Source organism: Penicillium manginii, assembly GCF_028828005.1.
Source record: "Penicillium manginii strain IBT 31320 chromosome Unknown utg000006l:1.0-4164085.0:1.0-4166146.0, whole genome shotgun sequence".
Taxonomy (NCBI): domain Eukaryota; kingdom Fungi; phylum Ascomycota; class Eurotiomycetes; order Eurotiales; family Aspergillaceae; genus Penicillium; species Penicillium manginii.
Window position 1 is genome coordinate 61,177 of NW_026643107.1, and position 18,669 is coordinate 79,845.

The 18,669-nt window shown below is 49.7% G+C and overlaps 7 protein-coding genes across 7 annotated transcripts; 1 reads left to right on the top strand and 6 right to left on the bottom strand.

The window, feature by feature from the left end:
• Nucleotides 1-56: 56 nt before the first annotated feature.
• N7533_008427 (uncharacterized protein) lies at nt 57-3,372 on the bottom strand (the record flags this gene model as incomplete). Its single annotated transcript, XM_057105077.1, has 6 exons — nt 57-111; nt 192-626; nt 693-1,173; nt 1,217-2,276; nt 2,320-3,238; nt 3,365-3,372. The coding sequence occupies 6 exons, from the start codon at nt 3,370-3,372 to the stop codon at nt 57-59; spliced, it is 2,958 nt and encodes a 985-aa protein (XP_056956526.1).
• Nucleotides 3,373-3,549: 177 nt separating this feature from the next.
• On the bottom strand, nt 3,550-5,100 carry N7533_008428 (bifunctional nucleoside/nucleotide kinase/histidine phosphatase family protein; the record flags this gene model as incomplete). Its single annotated transcript, XM_057105078.1, is given in 4 exon segments — nt 3,550-4,071; nt 4,091-4,201; nt 4,279-4,871; nt 4,956-5,100. 4 exon segments carry the CDS (start codon nt 5,098-5,100, stop codon nt 3,550-3,552), a joined length of 1,371 nt encoding a protein of 456 aa, XP_056956527.1.
• Nucleotides 5,101-5,840: 740 nt separating this feature from the next.
• N7533_008429 (uncharacterized protein) lies at nt 5,841-6,977 on the bottom strand (the record flags this gene model as incomplete). Its single annotated transcript, XM_057105079.1, has 4 exons — nt 5,841-6,033; nt 6,094-6,516; nt 6,614-6,866; nt 6,941-6,977. The coding sequence occupies 4 exons, from the start codon at nt 6,975-6,977 to the stop codon at nt 5,841-5,843; spliced, it is 906 nt and encodes a 301-aa protein (XP_056956528.1).
• A 2,240-nt stretch (nt 6,978-9,217) lies between these two features.
• Nucleotides 9,218-9,559, bottom strand: N7533_008430 (uncharacterized protein; the record flags this gene model as incomplete). The annotated part of the gene is made up of 1 exon (XM_057105080.1): nt 9,218-9,559. One exon carries the CDS (start codon nt 9,557-9,559, stop codon nt 9,218-9,220), a length of 342 nt encoding a protein of 113 aa, XP_056956529.1.
• Nucleotides 9,560-13,002: 3,443 nt separating this feature from the next.
• On the bottom strand, nt 13,003-15,143 carry N7533_008431 (uncharacterized protein; the record flags this gene model as incomplete). Its single annotated transcript, XM_057105081.1, has 2 exons — nt 13,003-15,039; nt 15,105-15,143. The coding sequence occupies 2 exons, from the start codon at nt 15,141-15,143 to the stop codon at nt 13,003-13,005; spliced, it is 2,076 nt and encodes a 691-aa protein (XP_056956530.1).
• Nucleotides 15,144-15,179: 36 nt separating this feature from the next.
• On the bottom strand, nt 15,180-16,316 carry N7533_008432 (uncharacterized protein; the record flags this gene model as incomplete). The annotated part of the gene is made up of 1 exon (XM_057105082.1): nt 15,180-16,316. One exon carries the CDS (start codon nt 16,314-16,316, stop codon nt 15,180-15,182), a length of 1,137 nt encoding a protein of 378 aa, XP_056956531.1.
• A 1,174-nt stretch (nt 16,317-17,490) lies between these two features.
• N7533_008433 (uncharacterized protein) lies at nt 17,491-18,246 on the top strand (the record flags this gene model as incomplete). Its single annotated transcript, XM_057105083.1, has 1 exon — nt 17,491-18,246. One exon carries the CDS (start codon nt 17,491-17,493, stop codon nt 18,244-18,246), a length of 756 nt encoding a protein of 251 aa, XP_056956532.1.
• Between the last annotated feature and the right edge of the window lie 423 nt (nt 18,247-18,669).

Consider the following 18,669-nt stretch of genomic DNA (forward strand, 5'->3'; position numbering starts at 1 on the left):
TCAAAAAGAGGAGACGAAACCAAACCAAACCAACCAAATCGCAAAAATCAAGCCACCTACCCCCGAACACTGGAAACTCGATTCGCACAGCCAAGGTGCACGACGGAGTTGCTGGGAGAGAAGGGTTGGTTAGCACTGAACTGCACCACACTGCACCACACCACACAACAGAGAAGGGGAAGGAAACATACTCAGGAAAAACATTAATCACACTCCCACCCAACCGCTTATGACAAACCCCACAAATGCGTTCCTCCGTGACCGTGACATGTCGAGCGCGTGTCCCACCGCTGATAACCCCATCGCCAAGAGCAAGCTGGGCCTGGATCTGAAGATCCCGCGCCTTCCGAAGCTGAGTCACAATGCGAGCTTCATTGAAGACCGAATTGGCCGCGCGCATGCGGCCCTTGAAGTAGAATTCTAGTTCGCGCACTTCCAGCTCGGCTGGGATCAGACCTAGTGCGGCGTCGGCCGGGAGTCTGGAACCGTGTTTGGCGAGGATGGCGAGGGCGGGCCCATTCTGGATTTTCTGGTTGTGGGGTGGTGTGAGATAGAGGGATAAGAGGGTGAGGTAGATGGTGTCTTCTTGGTCTTGTTCTTCTGAGAGGTGGACGTGGTTGCAGTATCTAGAAAAAAATAAGGTTAGTTGGCGAGAAATGGCCGAATAGTTAGGAGATTCATCAAATACTCACTCTTCTGCCTTTTCGTGATCTTCCAGCTTGAACACGTAGATCTCCAGTACCTGGCGATGCTGCCCCATCTTGCTGAATAGAATAGCTCGGGCCTCGTAGAAATTGGGGTCGTCGCGGTCAAGTCGGTCCAGGGTCTTTGCGGGAGAATACTGCTCGCTGTCTTTGAGCATGGCCAGGAACTTGGAACTATACTCCGTGGCTGTGTCTGTGTCCGCATCGCTGTCCTTGTGCGCAGTAATCTGATCCAGGTACAAGACCACCAGGCGCTGATGCAGGTCCGGTGTCAGGTCATTCCATTCCTGAATGACATGCTCGAGATACCGAATGGCAAGCTTCGCATCAATACCCTCGAGGAACGAGAGTACACGCGGGCGAGACAGCGTCTCAGCATTCTCAGTTTCAGCGAGGAAAATTTCCATCCCCAGTTCGGGCTGGGTGCGAACAGGCCAATCTGCAAACTCAAGGATCAGGTCTATTTGATCTGGGGGGTAGATTCTGAAGATATCCAACAGTACGCATCGGACCGCTGAGCAGACCCGATTCTTCCTGCCCAAATCGATGAAGCAACTCCAGAGCTTGTCGATGCAGCTTCTTCCCGTAGAGAAAGTCAATGAGGTCGTTGTATCGACCCGTTTCTTCCAATCGCTCCATCACGACCTCTGGGTCGCAGAAATTGGCAATTCGGAAGAGAGATCCTGCAAGCGATGGTGTAGCGTACATATGAGCGCGGAAAAGCGTGGTGTCGACCAGTCGAGCCTTGTCACGGATGGTATCCAGAAACTCATCTTCCGAGGGAAAGTCGAGTAATTTCAGAACAGAAGCGCTGGCTTCATCCGTACTAGCTGTAGGGACAGGGAGCTTGAGGGTTCCATCGGGTCCGAGGAAACGCTGGAAACGTCGTCGAACATCTGCCAAATATCCTTGCAGCTCTCGAACAGCCATCTTAAGCTCCTTGTCCTTGTCCTTCTCTTTATCCTTGTCTTCACCCCGAACGCTGCTCGTATCGCTGCCTTCTTCGGTCCTGCGAAGTAGAGACAGCACCGAGGTTGCATACATGGACTGTCCAACTGGAGGCTCAGACGAACCATCCGAACCGCTGGGTTTTGTATCCGACTCATTGGCATTGACGTTGGCGGCAGCTTCTTCGGGATCCTGAACCGGAACTGCCGAGAGCTCACCAGCAATGAGCTTCGGATAGAGGCGAATAACAGTCTCGGGCGGAGCAGAAACTTCAGTAAACAGATCCAAAGAATGACGGAACTTGTGCAAAGCAAAGAGACTCTGAGCCTTCTCCAACTGCGCCGAGCGAAGTCGGCTAGCCTTATCCTTGACCAGAGCATCCTCAAGCATACCAAGGAGACTGATAGCCTCATCAAGATAACCCTTTTCAACCAGCGCATCAATCTGCGTATCATAACTCAAAGCCTCCATGCGCCAAATAGTGCGATCACTCGCAACAAGAAATCCCTTCCCCGCATGCGCAAGACTAATATTCGGCTGCGGAATATGCAAAATACTCGCAGCCGGCAACGGAATAGACTGCAGCAACGAAAGAGTCTCGGGATTCCGCACCTCCAGCACCCCCTTGGAAGAATCATGCAAAGCTAGCAAAAACGGATAAGAATACCCGACTTCCACCGGCGCATGCGACCAAGTAATCTGCCTCCTCCCAAGCGAGTGGCCCTGCAAATCGATAAAATGCGTATTGATATCCTTCGCCAGGAGAATCTGGCCCTCCCTCAACCTCGTCGCCAACGGCCTCGGCACCATCCCACCCATCCCAATGTAACTCATACTCGCCGCACCAACGCCGGTAAACCTCCCAGCAGCAGAAGAAGACTCCTCCATACTCCCCGGACCCCCCAGATAACTCCTCCACAACAGCGGAAACAACATCAACCATAACAAAACCGGACGAAAGACCGACAACAATCTTCGTCGCAGACACCCACTCCAACGTCTTAACAGCAGCAGGAAGACTCAACTCACTAACGGGGCCCTCATCTTCAAGCTCCATATCTCTCCAAACCCACATAAGAATCCTCCTTTTAACAGCAACGACCAATCTCGACACAATGGCCGGAACATTCGTATCAGGATCATTCACAACATTCGACGTAATGGCAAAAACAGAAGCACCCTTCGCCTGGGCCAACGTTTGCAAGAGCCCATAATCCTGCGAATCGTGCAGACTGACGACACCCCCGCTCAGACTGACCAGGACCTTCGCTTCTTTCACCAGGGCGAGTTGTTCGATCTTGTAGCGGGCGAATTTGTCCAGTTCGCGCAGGAGTTCGGTCTTGCTGCCACCACCACCACCATCGCCGCCATCGTCATTGTCATTGTTGTGGTCATTGTCATTCCTGTCGTGAGCTTCCTCGCTCAGGGTATCGGTGACGCGATAGATGCGGAGAGTGCCGTTGTTTAGGCCGGCGAGGATTCTGTCTCCGTAGGCGAGGACGGAGTCTATTCGGGAGCGATCGCGGGGTTTGAGGTCCACCAGGGCTCGCGCGGTGAAGGCGGATAACATCGCGCCGCGCGTAGAGCTGTTAGAGCTGTTGCAGCTTGACTGGTTGGGGAGTTGGAGATGGAGCTATTGCGGTGGTTGGAGTGACGTCTTGTTAGTCAGCGTGCCTGAGGCAGAAACAGTCTACTCCAGCAGAAATACCTACATTTGCATTTACATCTACATTTAGATCTATTACAAACACACAATTGCTGCAAATGTACATTCAAGCCTCGCAGCTCCAGCTCACAGCTCAAAATTACAATATTTTGGTATCGATGAATCACCAAGAATCAACAATCAATCCAATCCAATCCACAAACACCAACGCCAACGAATGCAACCAACCCATCAAGCACCCTTCTCATTCTCAGCCGGAAACTCCTGATGCTTCGCCGAAGTCCCTTTGCCCCTCCAAGTCGAAACAGCCGGAATATCCGCCTTGAAGCGCTTCTCCTCGGTGCCATAAGCACGAGGCGTCAACTTGATCAGCGTATGCAAGGGCACCTCCATCCATGGACTCTTCTCCTGAGGAACATTCAAGAAATAAGAATAGATGCACCGAAGCACAGCCTGGTGCGTAACGATAATGACGTTCTCACTGCGCTCCAGTTCCATGATAATAGGCTCAAGACGGATAACCACATCCCGATACGACTCGCCGCCACGGTAGCGGTAGTTGTATTTATCGTCGTCGCGGGCCTTGAAGTCTTCCGGGTACTTGTCGGCGATCTCCTCGTAGGTCAGACCGTCGCAGACACCTGAGTCGAGTTCGTCCAGGGCTTTCCATTCTAGCTTTTCGAACCCTGTTTCTGCTTTTAGGTGGCGGGCGGTTTGGATGGTGCGTTTTAGCGTCGAGGTCCAGATTACGATCTTTGTGTTGGGGGGGTACGCCGGATTTGCGGAGGAGGGAGGGTAAGGCGCGGGCGTAGGCTTCGCCTCGCTCGGAGATGTTGGAGTCGCCGCCGATTTTGCCGGTGAGGTTGTATTCGGACTCGCCGTGCTGGGTTGCGTCGTTTGTTAGCTTTTGATGTGCTGACGGACTCGGAAAGGGCGCTGGTGGAGATTAGGTCAACTCACTCGTGATAGCCAGATAGATCGAGGCTTGATGTGAAGGTTTTGGATATAGTAGACAAGACGACTGGACAAGTAATCCTTGATCTGGTTGATGATCACCGTAGAGCCAACATTGATCAGCTTAACATAAGTATACTGCTTCTCATGGTCATCAATAGTCTCATAAACCTTCTCATAATTACGAATACGCTTGCGGAAGTCCAGCGCCGCCAGCTCAGGGTCCTGCCCCTTGTAATCAGGAGAATCGGTCTTGACTTCGAGGATATTGTTCATGATGAGATCTTCGTCGTCACAGATGGATTCTACGAAAAGGGTTTCGATATCGGCATCGCGACACCTTTCGTAGATCCACTTGCGGCGGTCCTTGGTTGAGTTGGTTGCGTCGAGGATAGCGACAACGCCCTTTTGCGTGTCGTCGTGGAACCAGTTGATCATGTCGGCGACGGCCATTTCGGCGGCGGCGCGACGCATGCGCTCGCCTTCTTCATTGTGTGGGTCGAAGAAGGTGGCCTGGGGCTGCGGGGTGTTACTGCGACGATAGGTACCGACGTTGAAGACCTTTGCGGGGATTCCGACCCAGGCGAGGTATCGCATGGCTGAGGAGGAATATGTATCAGCGGTGGTTCATAGTGGTATATCACAGGCATATGGGCTGATTGGCGGTTCCGATGTGAACATACCTTTGCCGGCGATCAGACTCTTGCCTCGGGCCGGCAAGCCGACCATCACAACGCATATTCTGGATTCATCGGACTGGATAGATTGTAAGTTAAAAGCCGATGAGCCGCTGGGAGACGTTTTGTGATATGTAGTGGTGGAGAGCATGGTTGGTGCAGGTGGGAATATAACTGGGATCGGGTGATGTTGATGGGACTGGTGGACTGCAGCGGAGTTCAACTGAAGGATCACACCTGCAGTCAGACGGAACAAAAGATCTCAAACTAACGTCGGATCGACGGAAGCGATTGCAGCTAAGAATTTGGCTCATTGACCTAGCCATTCACGCTCGTCTCCCCGCGGGGAACGGACCGAGGTGAGAGGGGCGCAACCCCGCGATACCCCTCATTGAGGGGCAGAATAGGAAAATAGACAGGGGGGAGATGATAGAAAGGAATCCCATAAAGGGGAAGAGAACTTACACTTGCGACAAACACCTTGTGCTGCTCCTGGCTCCGAATAACACTTCCTGTCGACATGGCGAAAATGGGTGAAAGTGGAAGAGTCGGGAAGAATAGGAAGACAACTTGAAGACAAGCCCAAGTACAGCCGGGGAGGGAGGGCAGCAAATCAGCAATCAGCAATTAGCCAAGCCGTCAATGGAAATTGAAAATAGGAAATAGAACAAAGACAAAGACAAAGAGAGAACGAATGGGGGGAGATTAAGAAGATGAGAAGTTGATGAAGTTGAGGGAGAATGCGGTGAAGCGGATCCACTAACGTCATCACTTGACTTCTTCTACTACTTGATACTTTTGATACTTCATACTCTGTCGATACTCTGTCGATACTCTTGATACTCTGCCGATCTATACATCTATTCAGTCTATACATCTTTATCATACACATTACTTCGCCACCTGCTCTCCTCGGGCCCGTTGCACTCGCAATGGCCCTCCCCACGGTCCATCCACCCCATTAAGGCTGTCCATTGCCCGTTGGGCTTCTTCCACACTCGCCAACTCCACAAAGAGATAGTTGTGCTCACCGGGCTCGAATCGCTTGGCCGGGTGTGGTGCAAACAGCTTACTCACTTCTTGCCTATACACATCCACTGTTAGTACACTTGTCTCTGACCCTGTCTCCCCCACTAATACTTACACTTCATATCCCTGGAAGAACCCTGTCACTTTGCTCTGCAACTCCTCCTGATCCGCCACTCGTGGCAGTCCACCCACATAAACCCTTCGGCTGGAATCACCTTGCGTCTTAGGAGTGCTGAGGCTGGAGCTGGAGCTGCCAGCGGTGGCGCTTTGGTCCGGACGGCGCCAACGGTCCATGCTGGGAGATGCTACCCCAGATGTTCCCATCATTCCCATACCACTTGAAGTCGAAGGCGAAGGTGACCCCGGGTTTGCCGAAGATCGTTGCACACCAGGCTTAATTCTCACCATGCGTCCCAGCAACTCCTTCCCATCCAACTCAGCCATCGCGCGGGCTGCCTCTTCTTTAGTTCCCACGTCGACGAAGCAGTACGACGGGTTCCGGCCAGTGAAAGGGTCAACGGCGATATCGACACGCTCACTGCAGATCAATCATCATCAGCGACATTCAAACCAATCCAAAAAGGAGGGTGGTGATCTTCGTCTTCCCCAATGCTCGCCAGCAAACACAAACATACATGGAAAACTCGGCCGCCGTGAACAACGCCTCCACATCCTCCGCCTTCGCCGTATATGGCATATTTCCGACGTATAAGCGGCGACCGTCAGTGATCGCCTGTGGGGTCTGTCCTCGTTGACCGAATGAAGGGCGAGAAGTGCTGGCGCGAGGGGAGGGGGACGCGGGGGCACCACCTTCGCCCTTCATACGCCAGTTGGGCGACTCAAAGGCACGACCATTCGTGCGGACATTCTGGAAAGGCGAGCTAGGCGCTGTGAACCGTGAAATATTGTAAGCATTGATCCTGTCATGTGTGCAGCACGATTGTTTTGACGGAGGTACGCACATTGCTCGCTCGGGTTGGTGATCTCGGTCTCGGCCATCTGCTATGGTTAGTTCGTGGACAAGATATACACACCACGACCTCGACTCACTGGAAATATTCTTGGAGAATAATCTTCGGTTCACTTTTTTTCTTTCCCGCAAAATACCAAATGAGAATCGACTCACCCCGCCACGCCAACGCGAGTCTCCCTCGCCCATCTTTTTTTTTTGTGCAAACAATGCAAACTGGATCCACCACCGCATATTTAATTCTCTTGCTCCGCCGCAAATTTTCTCTTTTCTTCATCCCTTCAACACAATTCCCTCTGGAATTTGCCAATGGCAATATTTTGAGCGGAAGTTCCGGGTCTTGGATTTATTCCAACCAGGCCTGCGTCAATCGCCGTCTTAGCCAAAGTCGCATCCCAACACTGGCACAATGCAAACTTGATGCAGTTTCGCAATGTCGCCTCAAAACATCCATTGCAGCTGGGCCTTGACAAGACAAGCGTCTCTAATTGTCCCAGCTGCTCCTACTAACTCGGTATGTCGCAATCCTTCGTCATCTTTCCACTTTTCTTCTTCTCTGCCCACCACGCCGCCCCCGCCCGCTCTTATGATGAGAAAACCATTTCACACAGACCTGTTCTGAACTTCTTTGTTGATAAAACTTGTCCAACTGCTATCTGACTGAGCTCCTTTACTCCTTTTCTGTCATCCCATGCCAAGTGATAGCATCGCGCTAACATTTACAAGATTCACAGGTCCTTTGTCAGCATCGCTGCATACTAGATACGCATAATGATAATGATAATGATAATGAATATTTCCTTCAAACCATTCTTCCCATCTGTAATATCCGAAACATACCTCGCCAAGTCACTGGAGCTATCGGTGGTAGTGGACCAGGACCGGAAGTTGCCTTAAGACCTACAAACGATACTGCCTGGCAATACGAGAAATCTCCATCTGCTGGATTCATCTTACGAGGAGACGAATGCTTTTCTGCGATCTACGTTGGTCCGTCTCTTGATTAGTCCATTCATTGCCAGGGTCGCTCTGAATCCGGGCTGCGGGTTCTCTTGATGAGATCTCCGAGAGTAGAACTGGCTATCCTGATCCTATCCCTCGTCATGACCGAGTCCAGCTATGCCATCAAGCATCCCGGTGAAATCTTCCGGTTTTCGAAGGAGCCCATTGATGACCTGGGGGTTTGCAGTGTCTTGTATTTTGTCACCGTAGGCTTTCGGACGTGCTGGAGAGCCGGAATAGAATGAATGCCTTTTCGACTCTTGGATAGTGCAATGGAAACTGGGCCAATTATGATGCACGTTACCATCGCTTGTAATACTAATAGATCTCATTTCAATCGGAGCATTCCATTTGATCAAGAAGGAGTAAAGATGCGAGAGGAGGTGAAAGGGGAGATTAGACGCCGTGCTTCACTGGCAGTGTGTGGCATTTTGCTCATTCATCTAATGTCCGTGGAGATACACCAATCCCCTCTTTCTGGGACGTGGCGTTTGGAAAGTTCACCATTCCATAAAAGAGGGCTATGGTCAGGGTTTAATCCCCGGCGATGCAGAATTCGCGTGTGCCATTGTCGGAAACACTTGAGATCTAAAAGGGAAATTTACGCTGCATACAGGCAAGTCGGTATTAGGAGTTGAGAATAGGGACGCAGGATGGATTCGGTACATGTACTAGAAAACCATCCTCTCGAACCAATCGATAAAAGAGTCATAAACCAGAGCTCCCAACGAGAGAAAGAGAATAAAGTAAGAACATATAAATTTCGAACAGCTCATCCCATCAGTTCCTTGAAAGTTGGTAGTGCTTGTCAACTCGTTCTGACTCAGTGGCCACATAAACAGGCTCCTCCCACAGACAAATACAATTGTCGCCGGAGCAGACAAGCTCGTCCACCTCGATAATATTCACCGATCGCTAGCCGCTATCAATATTCTCGAGAACTCGCTCACAACCCCGAGGCCTGCAACCTGGAACTCTCGACCACAGCCTACTTTTCAACTCAAAGTGCGTGGAGACTCCAATCCTCTAGAATCACTTCTTGCCGCGTTTTGCCGCGTCGGCATTTCGATCCTCTTCTTCAAAGTCATCAGTACAGGATACTGCAATGGGAACCAACGTGCTTACCTTACAAAATTCTTTCGAGAATGACCTGATATCTTTCCTTGAGTTTCTCCAGGGTCCAGTCTCTGAAAGCCTTGTCAGTCATCGTACCCCTTTCCTTCCCATAAATCTCTCTCATATGGAATTGCATGAACTTGTCAATGACTTAATCATAGCGCGCGTCATACGGCTGGTCTAGGGGTAAAGTTAACCACTTGGTCACCAGCTCCGTGATGTCACGATCTATTATCTCTTTGAGTTCTTCAATTGTTCGTGGCTGACTGGCCGTGGTGTCTGTCGGTTGGGTCTGGGGGCTTGCAGAGGTCACAGATTGCGGTTCATGACCGGTCGAGGGAGACGTTCCTGGATTTTCTCCTGTGTTGGGTGCCGGGTCTTCTTCCCTATCAGCCGATGGCTCGGGTGCCTCATTCGCAGGTGTATTTCTTCCCCTTTTGTTCGCCCTACCACGTGGAGGATCCGAGGCATCCTTCAAATAACACTTGGTCATTGCGGAGATATGGGATCGAGGATGGATGTGATTGTGATTGTTGTGATGTCCACTCCCGAAATTAGACTCCCCACAAGATCGGATGTTGGGCTCAGGTGGCAAAGTTCAAAGGGGAAGAGAAGATGGGCGGACTGACCTGAGTGGATGTGTGCAGCAATGATTTTAGTCAAAACCCCCGAGTATGCTTCTTTATCACCGTCGTAGCCCGTGGGACTGTTGCGTGTGCAGCGTGCAATCGGCGCCTCGGAATGAGGCAGGCCGGAAGTTTCAAAGAACTGGATGAATTGAGGTGAGCTTTGAGGCAGGTGATTTTTGGCACCTGGACGGAGATCCGAAGTTGGTAAACACTGCTCGCACCACTCTGGCAGAGCTGGTGTCGGGAGAGCTTGGGACGAGATCCGAGATTTGGGTGCGAGGAATAGATGAGAAGAGATGCGTTGGAGGAAAAAAGAAAAGAGAAGAAAATAATGTGGATGAAGAGAGGAGGAGAAGAAGTTGAGGGAAGGCACGACTATTTACTGCACCGTCACTAGTGTTACCTAAGGTTTAGTATACAGAGTCAATGTGATAACGTGTTTCACCACCGAACCGCCACCACCACCGAGCCGCCACCCCACCTACATTACAACGATATATATTGAATATTACACAACCACCATATAATATATTGCAAAAACTAAGCACTATTCACAACCGGGCACCTATTCCGCTTGTGCCCTGGCTCTCTGCAATTAGTACAGCGCTGTACAGGCCTCCTAATCGTCGTCTCTGTAGCTGCCGGAGCACGCCGTGGCACCGGGGGTATTGCCATTTGGTGCTCATGCTCAATTTGTAGACGTAATTGCATCTCTTCGGCAGTCATTCCACCTTCGTATACCAATTGCTTATTAGGTAAGGCCTTTTTTCGCTGCTTTCGTCCATTCTCTGCCATTACACGCTCATATGTAGTCGTCAGCATTACAAGCTGATTAGCAAGTAATTGTGCACCTTTGGTAGTCTGCTCCAATTGCTGATATATATCGCTATTGGGTGAAATATCTCGATATTCTAGTAATCGCTTGATTGATGCTGCCTGGCGTCGGAAATTGATAGCTTTTGATGGTGTATGAGGTATAAATTCATGACTACTAGCACTACCACGTGATGGTGGTAGTGTAGGTGACGGGGGATGAACCTCAAGTTTTGAAAGTACTACCTCAGGCGCATATGGAATGATACCTGATGCCATAAAACTGCTAGCAATTGTAGAGGTTGTGTATGTTGCTGCACGTGTTGTAGGGTACAGATGAAGGAAATCGAGCTTTTTAATATCTGTAGAGCCTATGCGGGCAAGATCTTGCACAGCCTGACCATAGAAGTGCTTCAATACACCAAAACAACCTACATCAAGAGGTTGTAATAGATGCGATGAATGAGATGGCATGCAGATTGGCACAATATTGTTTTCCATGCATAGAGTATCAAATTGAGGGGTAAGATGACTCCCATGGCCATCCATGACTAGGAGAGACCAGGCACCATGTTGACGCTTCTTAACGTATGGGATGAAAGAATTTTCGAGCCATGAAATACCAATTTGATCAGTAGTCCATCCATTATTACTGACCTCGAAGCGCCAGTTGTCTGGGACAATACTGCACCAAGCAGATATAAAAACCTTAGCTTTAAAAATGATCGTTGGAGGTAGAACACCATCCAAATGGATACACTCAATTGCAGTAACCCACTCCCGGTTACCAGGCTGCACGACTTTTCTTTTTCCCTGCCACTCCCGACTAGTGATCACTTTTGAAGTACTAGTGATCCCCATTGCGAAGCCAGTTTCATCAAAGTTATAGATGTCGTTGTCAAGGATGCCATATTCAGCAATGATGTTGCGATACTGATCGAACCACTCGCGAATAAGCTCCGGATCTTCACATAATGCACGCTGAGCGGCGTAACGACGTGAAAACCGGGTTTTTAGCTTCTCACGGCGTGCAACAAACCGAGATATCCAGTTTTTGCCGAGTGGTAAGGGAGGGGTATTGACAGAGCGCTGAGCAAGTAGAATATTGGCCATCTCTTTTGCCATAGCTAAGGTAGGGGCCTTGCCACGCATATCTAGATCCAATATCCATCGCTCAAGCGAATCCTCTTCGATTTTATCCAATTTTGAGCAATTTGCGCGAGTGGTGTTACGATAACCGATCCCCTTGACGCGGTCGCGTAATGTTGTACGAGGTACCTCATAAACACGCGCAGCTTCAGTAATAGAAGCTATTTTCTTGTTTCTTAGCGCCTGTATAGCAAGTTCGATCCTGCCTTCTTGCTCAATGAGTTTGCGCGTTCGTCCGGTACGAATTGGTGGCATAGTGGTGGTTTAAAGATGGGGGTGCTACACGCGACGCGATTTTTTTGAGGTGGTGGCGGCTCGGTGGTGGTGGCGGTTCGGTGGTGAAACACGTTACCAGCACTCTAGTAGTAAAGGTTGATCACATGATAGATCGAAGAACAGTAAAAAGAACAATTCAAGACAGCTTGAACCACTAAAATCTTCACTCGTGTTTCCCTGAAAGATAGTCATATCAGATTGAGTGGAGACTTTCTAGTATACTCAACTATTGGTCATTTTCAGAATTGGATCCGAGGATGTAGTGGATATTGCTGTGATGTACGCGAGATGAAAGATCAACGAGATCGGATGGATGTTAGGAGAATCAAAGGGGAGAAGGAAGGTATGCGTCTATTAGTCACCCTCGTTGACTGTTGGGCTCAGCCTGTACTATAGACAGTGTAGAGCTTGATCGAATAATAGTAATACTATCGGAAATTTTATCGGTAGCACAGTAAAAAGGATAGGCTCACCTTGGAATTATTGTGCCATATAAAGATACTACATAGTACTATACAGTGCCTGGGTATCTGGCTCCAAAGCCTAGTAGTAATAGTAGTATACCCACGAATACTAGTAGTACCGAGGGACTAACGTCAACCTTACTCCATTAGCAATACCTTCAAGTATAAGAGTGGAAAGTAAAGGGCCCGTCCTTACGGGGCCATCATGGATATACACCAGATCTAAACCTCTATGAAAACAGCGGGTAAAAGAAACAATGGAAAAGACATGGTGAAAAACATAAATGACAAACAAGCCGCTCCAACCCGACTTGTACACCCTGGGGCATTCGGCTCAACCATCATAGGTATTAAGAAAAAGAAAGAAGAGGTAAGAGTATCACTATTGTACAGGAAAGTCGAACTAAACAGCAGAACCCGCCGGGGTCAAACATCTTTATGCGAGGAATAATAACAACTCCGCAGGAGTCAAAACAGAGCCACCACGAACCTCCGGGTGTATTGACCCAGAAGATTGACCAGATCGTTGTAGAAGAACCTTTGCCTTTGGTGATGGTACAGTCGATGCTGCTGAACTCCACGCGTCATACCTCATTCAACACGCCCTAGCTAAAATTCCAGATACCCCAACCACCGACAGCCCAGCCAAGGTTCCATAGGCTCTGCCACAGAGCAGTGACGGTCAGTGAAAGATTGTAGACGCGGTATTCGAGACGTTCCATTCTCGAAGTCAAGCGCGTTTCGAAAAGGGCCAGGCGAACGTCAAGAATCTTATCAAGCTCGAGCTCTATGTAACGTCTGAGAAGCTCCGGATCATCGGGAAGATACGGAGGAGCTACCATGCTGAGATTCATGGGGGTTGCTGGAATTCCTCTGAAAGCGCTGGAAGAAGAGCGAGCATGGCCAGGGATACGGACTGATTGCGGTAGAGATTCAAGCAGATCTACGCGGGAGTTGAGGTCAATAATCGCGTTGCGCATTTTGAAGAATTCCGCGCCTAGAGCCCGTTCGACCTCTGCCTCAATGAAGGCCTTCGCGTCAGAGGCTGAACTATCGCAACTGGCAGAATCGGCGCCCGATCCGAAACCCGCAGGCGGCTCAGTCAAGTTCCAAAGGGGCAACTGGGAGGATTCAAGTTGGAATTGAGGTACACTTTGAGACTCAACCGGGAAGACTGGAAAATTGTCGACGACTTCCACAGAGGCTGCAGGGCTTTGAGGACTGGCGGATTTCGTAACAGTTCCGGCTCGAGCAGCGGATCCGGACAGATCGATACGGGAGTTCAGAAGGTCGATTTCACGATGCAATTCGCGTAATTCCTCCTGCAAGGATGTGTTCACCGAAGCCTCCGTAGTTTCTTCCACTTGCTGACTTTTTAACACTCTGCCAATCTTCTGGCCCGGGCTTTGGCTGCGAAAAGCCTTTGTTGGATTGGAGGGCGAAAAATGTGTAGAGAGGACCATGTCATCCTGGCAGGCGGAAGTCTTCGCTGTAAAGGATCCATCCATTGAAGTAAACATGCCCTCATATATCTTCTCCTTTTCCTTTAACAACCTCAGAGCCGGAACGTTTGCCGAAGTTGGTTGTGGATTTGAGTCACTTAAAGCTTCATGTTGTCTGCAGTGATCAACCTGGCCAAGCGGTAGTTTATCTTCCCAGTATCTTGCCATTGTAGCATCCGCGAGGTTTGGTCTTCTGTCTGCCAAAGTGAAAATGGTTTCCTGCTCTTTTGGATCTGACGTGCCTGCTACTTCCGCGGAGGTCTTGAGGGTCGTGTTTGTGACAGTGACAGGGCCGATGAGGGATGAAGAACATGGAAGTAGACGGGGTTCTTGAAAGCCAAGAGCATACCCAGATTGTGCACCGGATTCGAGAGGCTCAACGTGGGATTTGTGGAAGTTGGTATTTGAAAAGGTAGATTCGGCGAGCGATTTCGAAGGTTGAGATTTGGACTTGATGGGAGTCACAGTAAGCCCTTTTATCACTTCCGCAGAGTTGTTGAATGCACTTTCTGTGGCGATTGATTTGCCCCCAGCAGTCACACTGCTATTACTGCAGATGGAATCAGGAAATAGATCAGGTCGTACTTGTTCTGACCAGCAGGAATTCCCAGATGAAGCTTCAAATCCGAGAGGGTCAGAGTGCAGTTCCAGAGGCGTCATCTCTGAATTAATCGGGAATGCTGTATTTCCAGGCAAGGCTTCTGCAGGGGCGACAGCGACTTCTCGTGAGGCAGGACCGAGACAGGGTTGTGACACTTGCCCAGAAGACCTGGCATATTCAACATATTTGCAGGTTGGAAGAAGCCCCTTAGGCGATTCCCGGGATTCAACACGGGATCGATAGGGAGAGACGTCGGGGTCGATGGAGGGGTCTGGAAATTTGAGGAATTCTTCCGGGGAAAGAGGAGAGGATTCCAGAACACAGATACGTGATGCCTGGACTTCCAGCTGGCCCTCAAGGCCGTGCATATGGCGGCGGAGACTTTCGATGTTGGTCTCAAGTGCTTGGATGCGTTCGGATGGGTCGTCGCTGAGAGGGCAATGGGTGGCAAAGATGGTAGATCGGACCGGGGTCTGAAACGGGGTGATAGGCCCTTGCTGGGAGTCGCTGGCAAGGTTCGCCGGGTCTTTCAGAATTCCCTCTAATAAAGCTATTAGTATACATCGTTCGGATTCGGAGCCACGTTATCTACTGCTAAGAGGACTCTCGCCATCTTCATAGATCGACTCGGAATTGACATCATGTTTGGCGGGGTCATTGGTTCGGGAGCTTGATTCGTCTAATTCATTAGCATATCCCTTTCGTTATGGGGTTGAAGTTGCTTACTGCTGACAGCCTGAGAGGTTCGTGTGTTGGATTTTGTTGCTTCGTGGTGGATAGACGAGTTAGGGTGAAGGCCCGATTCAAGAAAATGCGTGCCCCCTTGTCGAGCGGAAATGCGAGCTTGTAATGACACATGAGAGAAACGGTCAAAATTGGCATCATGGCCGGAAGCGTCAATGAAGTCATTGGCGTACTCGAGCAGGTCATCATGATAATTGAGCCGCTCCTCAGTTACCTGCAGACGCTCTTGCTGCCCATCAATCGCCTCTGTAACGACGTTGCAACGAAAAGATTTGAGCGCGATTAGATTTAAGAAACGCGCAGCTTCCAAGGCGTCGTTTGGGTTGACAGGGACATGAAACCCATAACCTCCAGGTTGCAACTGGGGTGTCCTCGGGCCACGCGATTCTTCGGCCTGTTCAACCTGAGCCCCCGCTGGTTCTCCAGGGATCAGGGAATAAGTCGTCAATCTGCCGGATAAGATTGGAAATTGCTCGGTGTCGTTTGCGATGACAAGCACATTATCTGCCGTAGTGTTGGGACTGATATCTGCTGTAGCCATGACTGCCACCTGAAGAGGTTCATTGCCTTCGACCATATTGATTGGGATTGGAAGTGTGGTCGGAATTTCCGTTTGAAATTGGTTAATCACTTGACTCGAGCTAATGCCGATATCTTTGATGTCAACAGCCAACAAAGCCTTTTCTTCTGTGAAGTCTGTTTCAATCATTTTTGGAAGCGCCGTGTTGAACTTCCCTCCCAGCTGTATTTCGATCACCTTTTCAATTTGATTTCCGATGCGATTGCCATCTTCTTGGTCGTATTCCTTTGCAATATTCACAAATGGTTCGGCTTTGTCTTGACAATAGGCTGAAGTATGTGTATGTCCACGTTGATGCCGATTGGGACTTGCATCGTCTTCAGGATGAGCTTGGAGTCGATCCTGCTGCGAATGAATATTGAAATGGGCGCTGAACATTCCAGAATCGATATGGGGAGTCAGAGCATTCTGGTTGGTCTCTTTGGAAGCGGTTTTTTCGTCTCGATCAGGAAAATTCCCAGATCTGCGTGCCACATTCTCCTGCAGAGCCATGCGGTGTTGGAGGATAATGAATTTGCGTCGTAGAGGTCGGATCACTGCCTGCTCATAAGGACTTGAAGTCTTTCACCGGACGAGAGCTTCTATGAACTCGAAGAAAAGGTCGGATATTGAAGTCTTCAATCGGGGAACTAGAAGTTTGAAAGGGTTAAAGTGTTGGGAGATGAAGGAAGAAGGAAGAGATGAAGCGGGAAGAAGTAAACATTCACTGTTGGGCAGTTACCCAAACTGAATTCCTCAAATGGACATGGGCCGTACCTTCCTTCTTATGCATTTACATACAGCATAGGGCCAGGTGACCAGGTGACCGATTAGTAATGGGTACAGTGCCAGGTATCCCATCTACTCCTTCCTCTACGAAATATCTCAATAAAGCATGACAATGAACGATTCAAGTTCTGCCTACTCGTAGGCTATTATCAATTATTGGGGCTAGGCCAATAGGTACCATACGCAAAACGGACATGGGCGAGAAGAGAAGATCACAAGGCAAAGAGAAAAGAACAAGAACGCTAACAAAACCCACAGCCTCGGGGTTGACTGGGACCATACTTGGGCCCCTCGAGGGTCAAACGGCTTCATGCTGACCCTCCGCTCGTTCTCCAAAGATTAGAGAAATAAGCACCAATCTGCGCTGTTAAATTGGCGAGCCCCACTTCAACGTTCGCAACGTGATACTCAACCATCCAACAGCACAAAATCCTCAAATCACAGCAGCAAATTGTGAAAAACGACTTCAATGGGCTCATGAGAGAATAAACTCCATTTCGGCAAGAGACATGCTGCACCAATCAAGGCATGATTGAAATCAATTCAGAAATACTTGATATACCGAACCAGTGCGATACTGGTTTCTGAGCCCGGACTGAGTTTTAATCGGTGAGCCTGAGTCTGAGCGTCCTCATCGAAGCTGGGGGGGAAGCCCCACCCGTCATAGGAAATCCCATACGTAGAGCTACCTAGGTAGGTAGCAGCCATGCGGCTTATGTGGCTTAGACCTTGATTAGCAGGTGCCAAGAACGGCAAGGCACCCTCACAGCGAATGCTTATATGACCTGCCCGTTGCCTCTTAGTTTCAAAGTTGCGCATTTCATTTTCTGCCCTCCTGATAATTCTACTTTCTCCGAACTCTCTTTGATCAACACCATCTTACAGAAAACTGCTTGAAATGTTTAGCTTCCGCTCGGGAAAGGACAGGGTCAGCACGGGGCCTGGAGATAGTATTGACTCTCGTGCGAGTCTGAACAAAGGCCCATCAGATTCTCATGAGATAATGACCGAGGAGAAGAGATTAGAAGACAATATTTACTCCCTTTATCAGGTGGCCTGGCTTGGAGTCTATCAAGCCCATGACAAAGACGGACGAACACACGCCTCTCGACTAGGTGAGCTCTTCTTCGGTGCGGGGATGTCTTCTTATGTCGACAAGCCCGAAGAAGAGTCCAGTGACCATCACAGGGACAATCGAGGAAGATTGAAAACGAGGGCGGAAACCCGCGTACTAGACCCTCTGTGGACAGCTCTCACCAAGGAAGGCCTCGCGAGTCTAAGGCTGTTCGAGGGGCTCTCCGTCGGAACGCTAGAAAGAGTTATCACGCTACTCGACGCATATGTGAGGGAGGTAGCCACCGTGAACGCCCTGTATCAATTACTACGTGAGCTTCAAGTCGGATTTCGGACTCCAACAGAGGAGGACGAACAGGCTGTTCTGAAGAGATTCGTACCCCACGCGAATGACTTTGCAAAGCGGCTTCTTCATCTAGACGCTAGACTGAAGGTTCTTGTTACAGACCTGGAAGACGAGTTTTGGAATGAGCATGGGGCAGCCAAAGGGAGGGATGGGTGGCGAGTACATGATGTGTCTTTCCCGCGCTTTTCCCGTCGTGGCAAAAAGATGAACCTCACTTCTTCCACCTGGGACTGAAAGTCCTTTGAGTTGGAAATGCGCCCGGCAAGACATGCTCTTTGGATCGAGTTACAGAGTTGACGGAAATACTACGCAACAGGTCACATCGGCAGGAGACCCCAGCTTGAAGATGTATATCATTTGCCGCGCTTGTCACTGATATTATCACTGGCAGTGACGCTGCTAGACCAGCCCTGGAGAAGCCTCACTACTACTTATAGTACTAGTAAATGTCGTGACCTCGGGAATGAACTTTGGAATTCGAACTTATACGTTCTAGCTCAGTAGCTTGAAGGAACATGGTAGATAATACATTGCACCGGTTCTTTACTGCATCATAAGAGGCTGGAAGACTAATCTGCACCATCAGATAGTAATGGCACAAAGCCCGTCGTCGAACGCCCACCACCTGGGCACAAACTTGTTTCAGGCTAAACGACC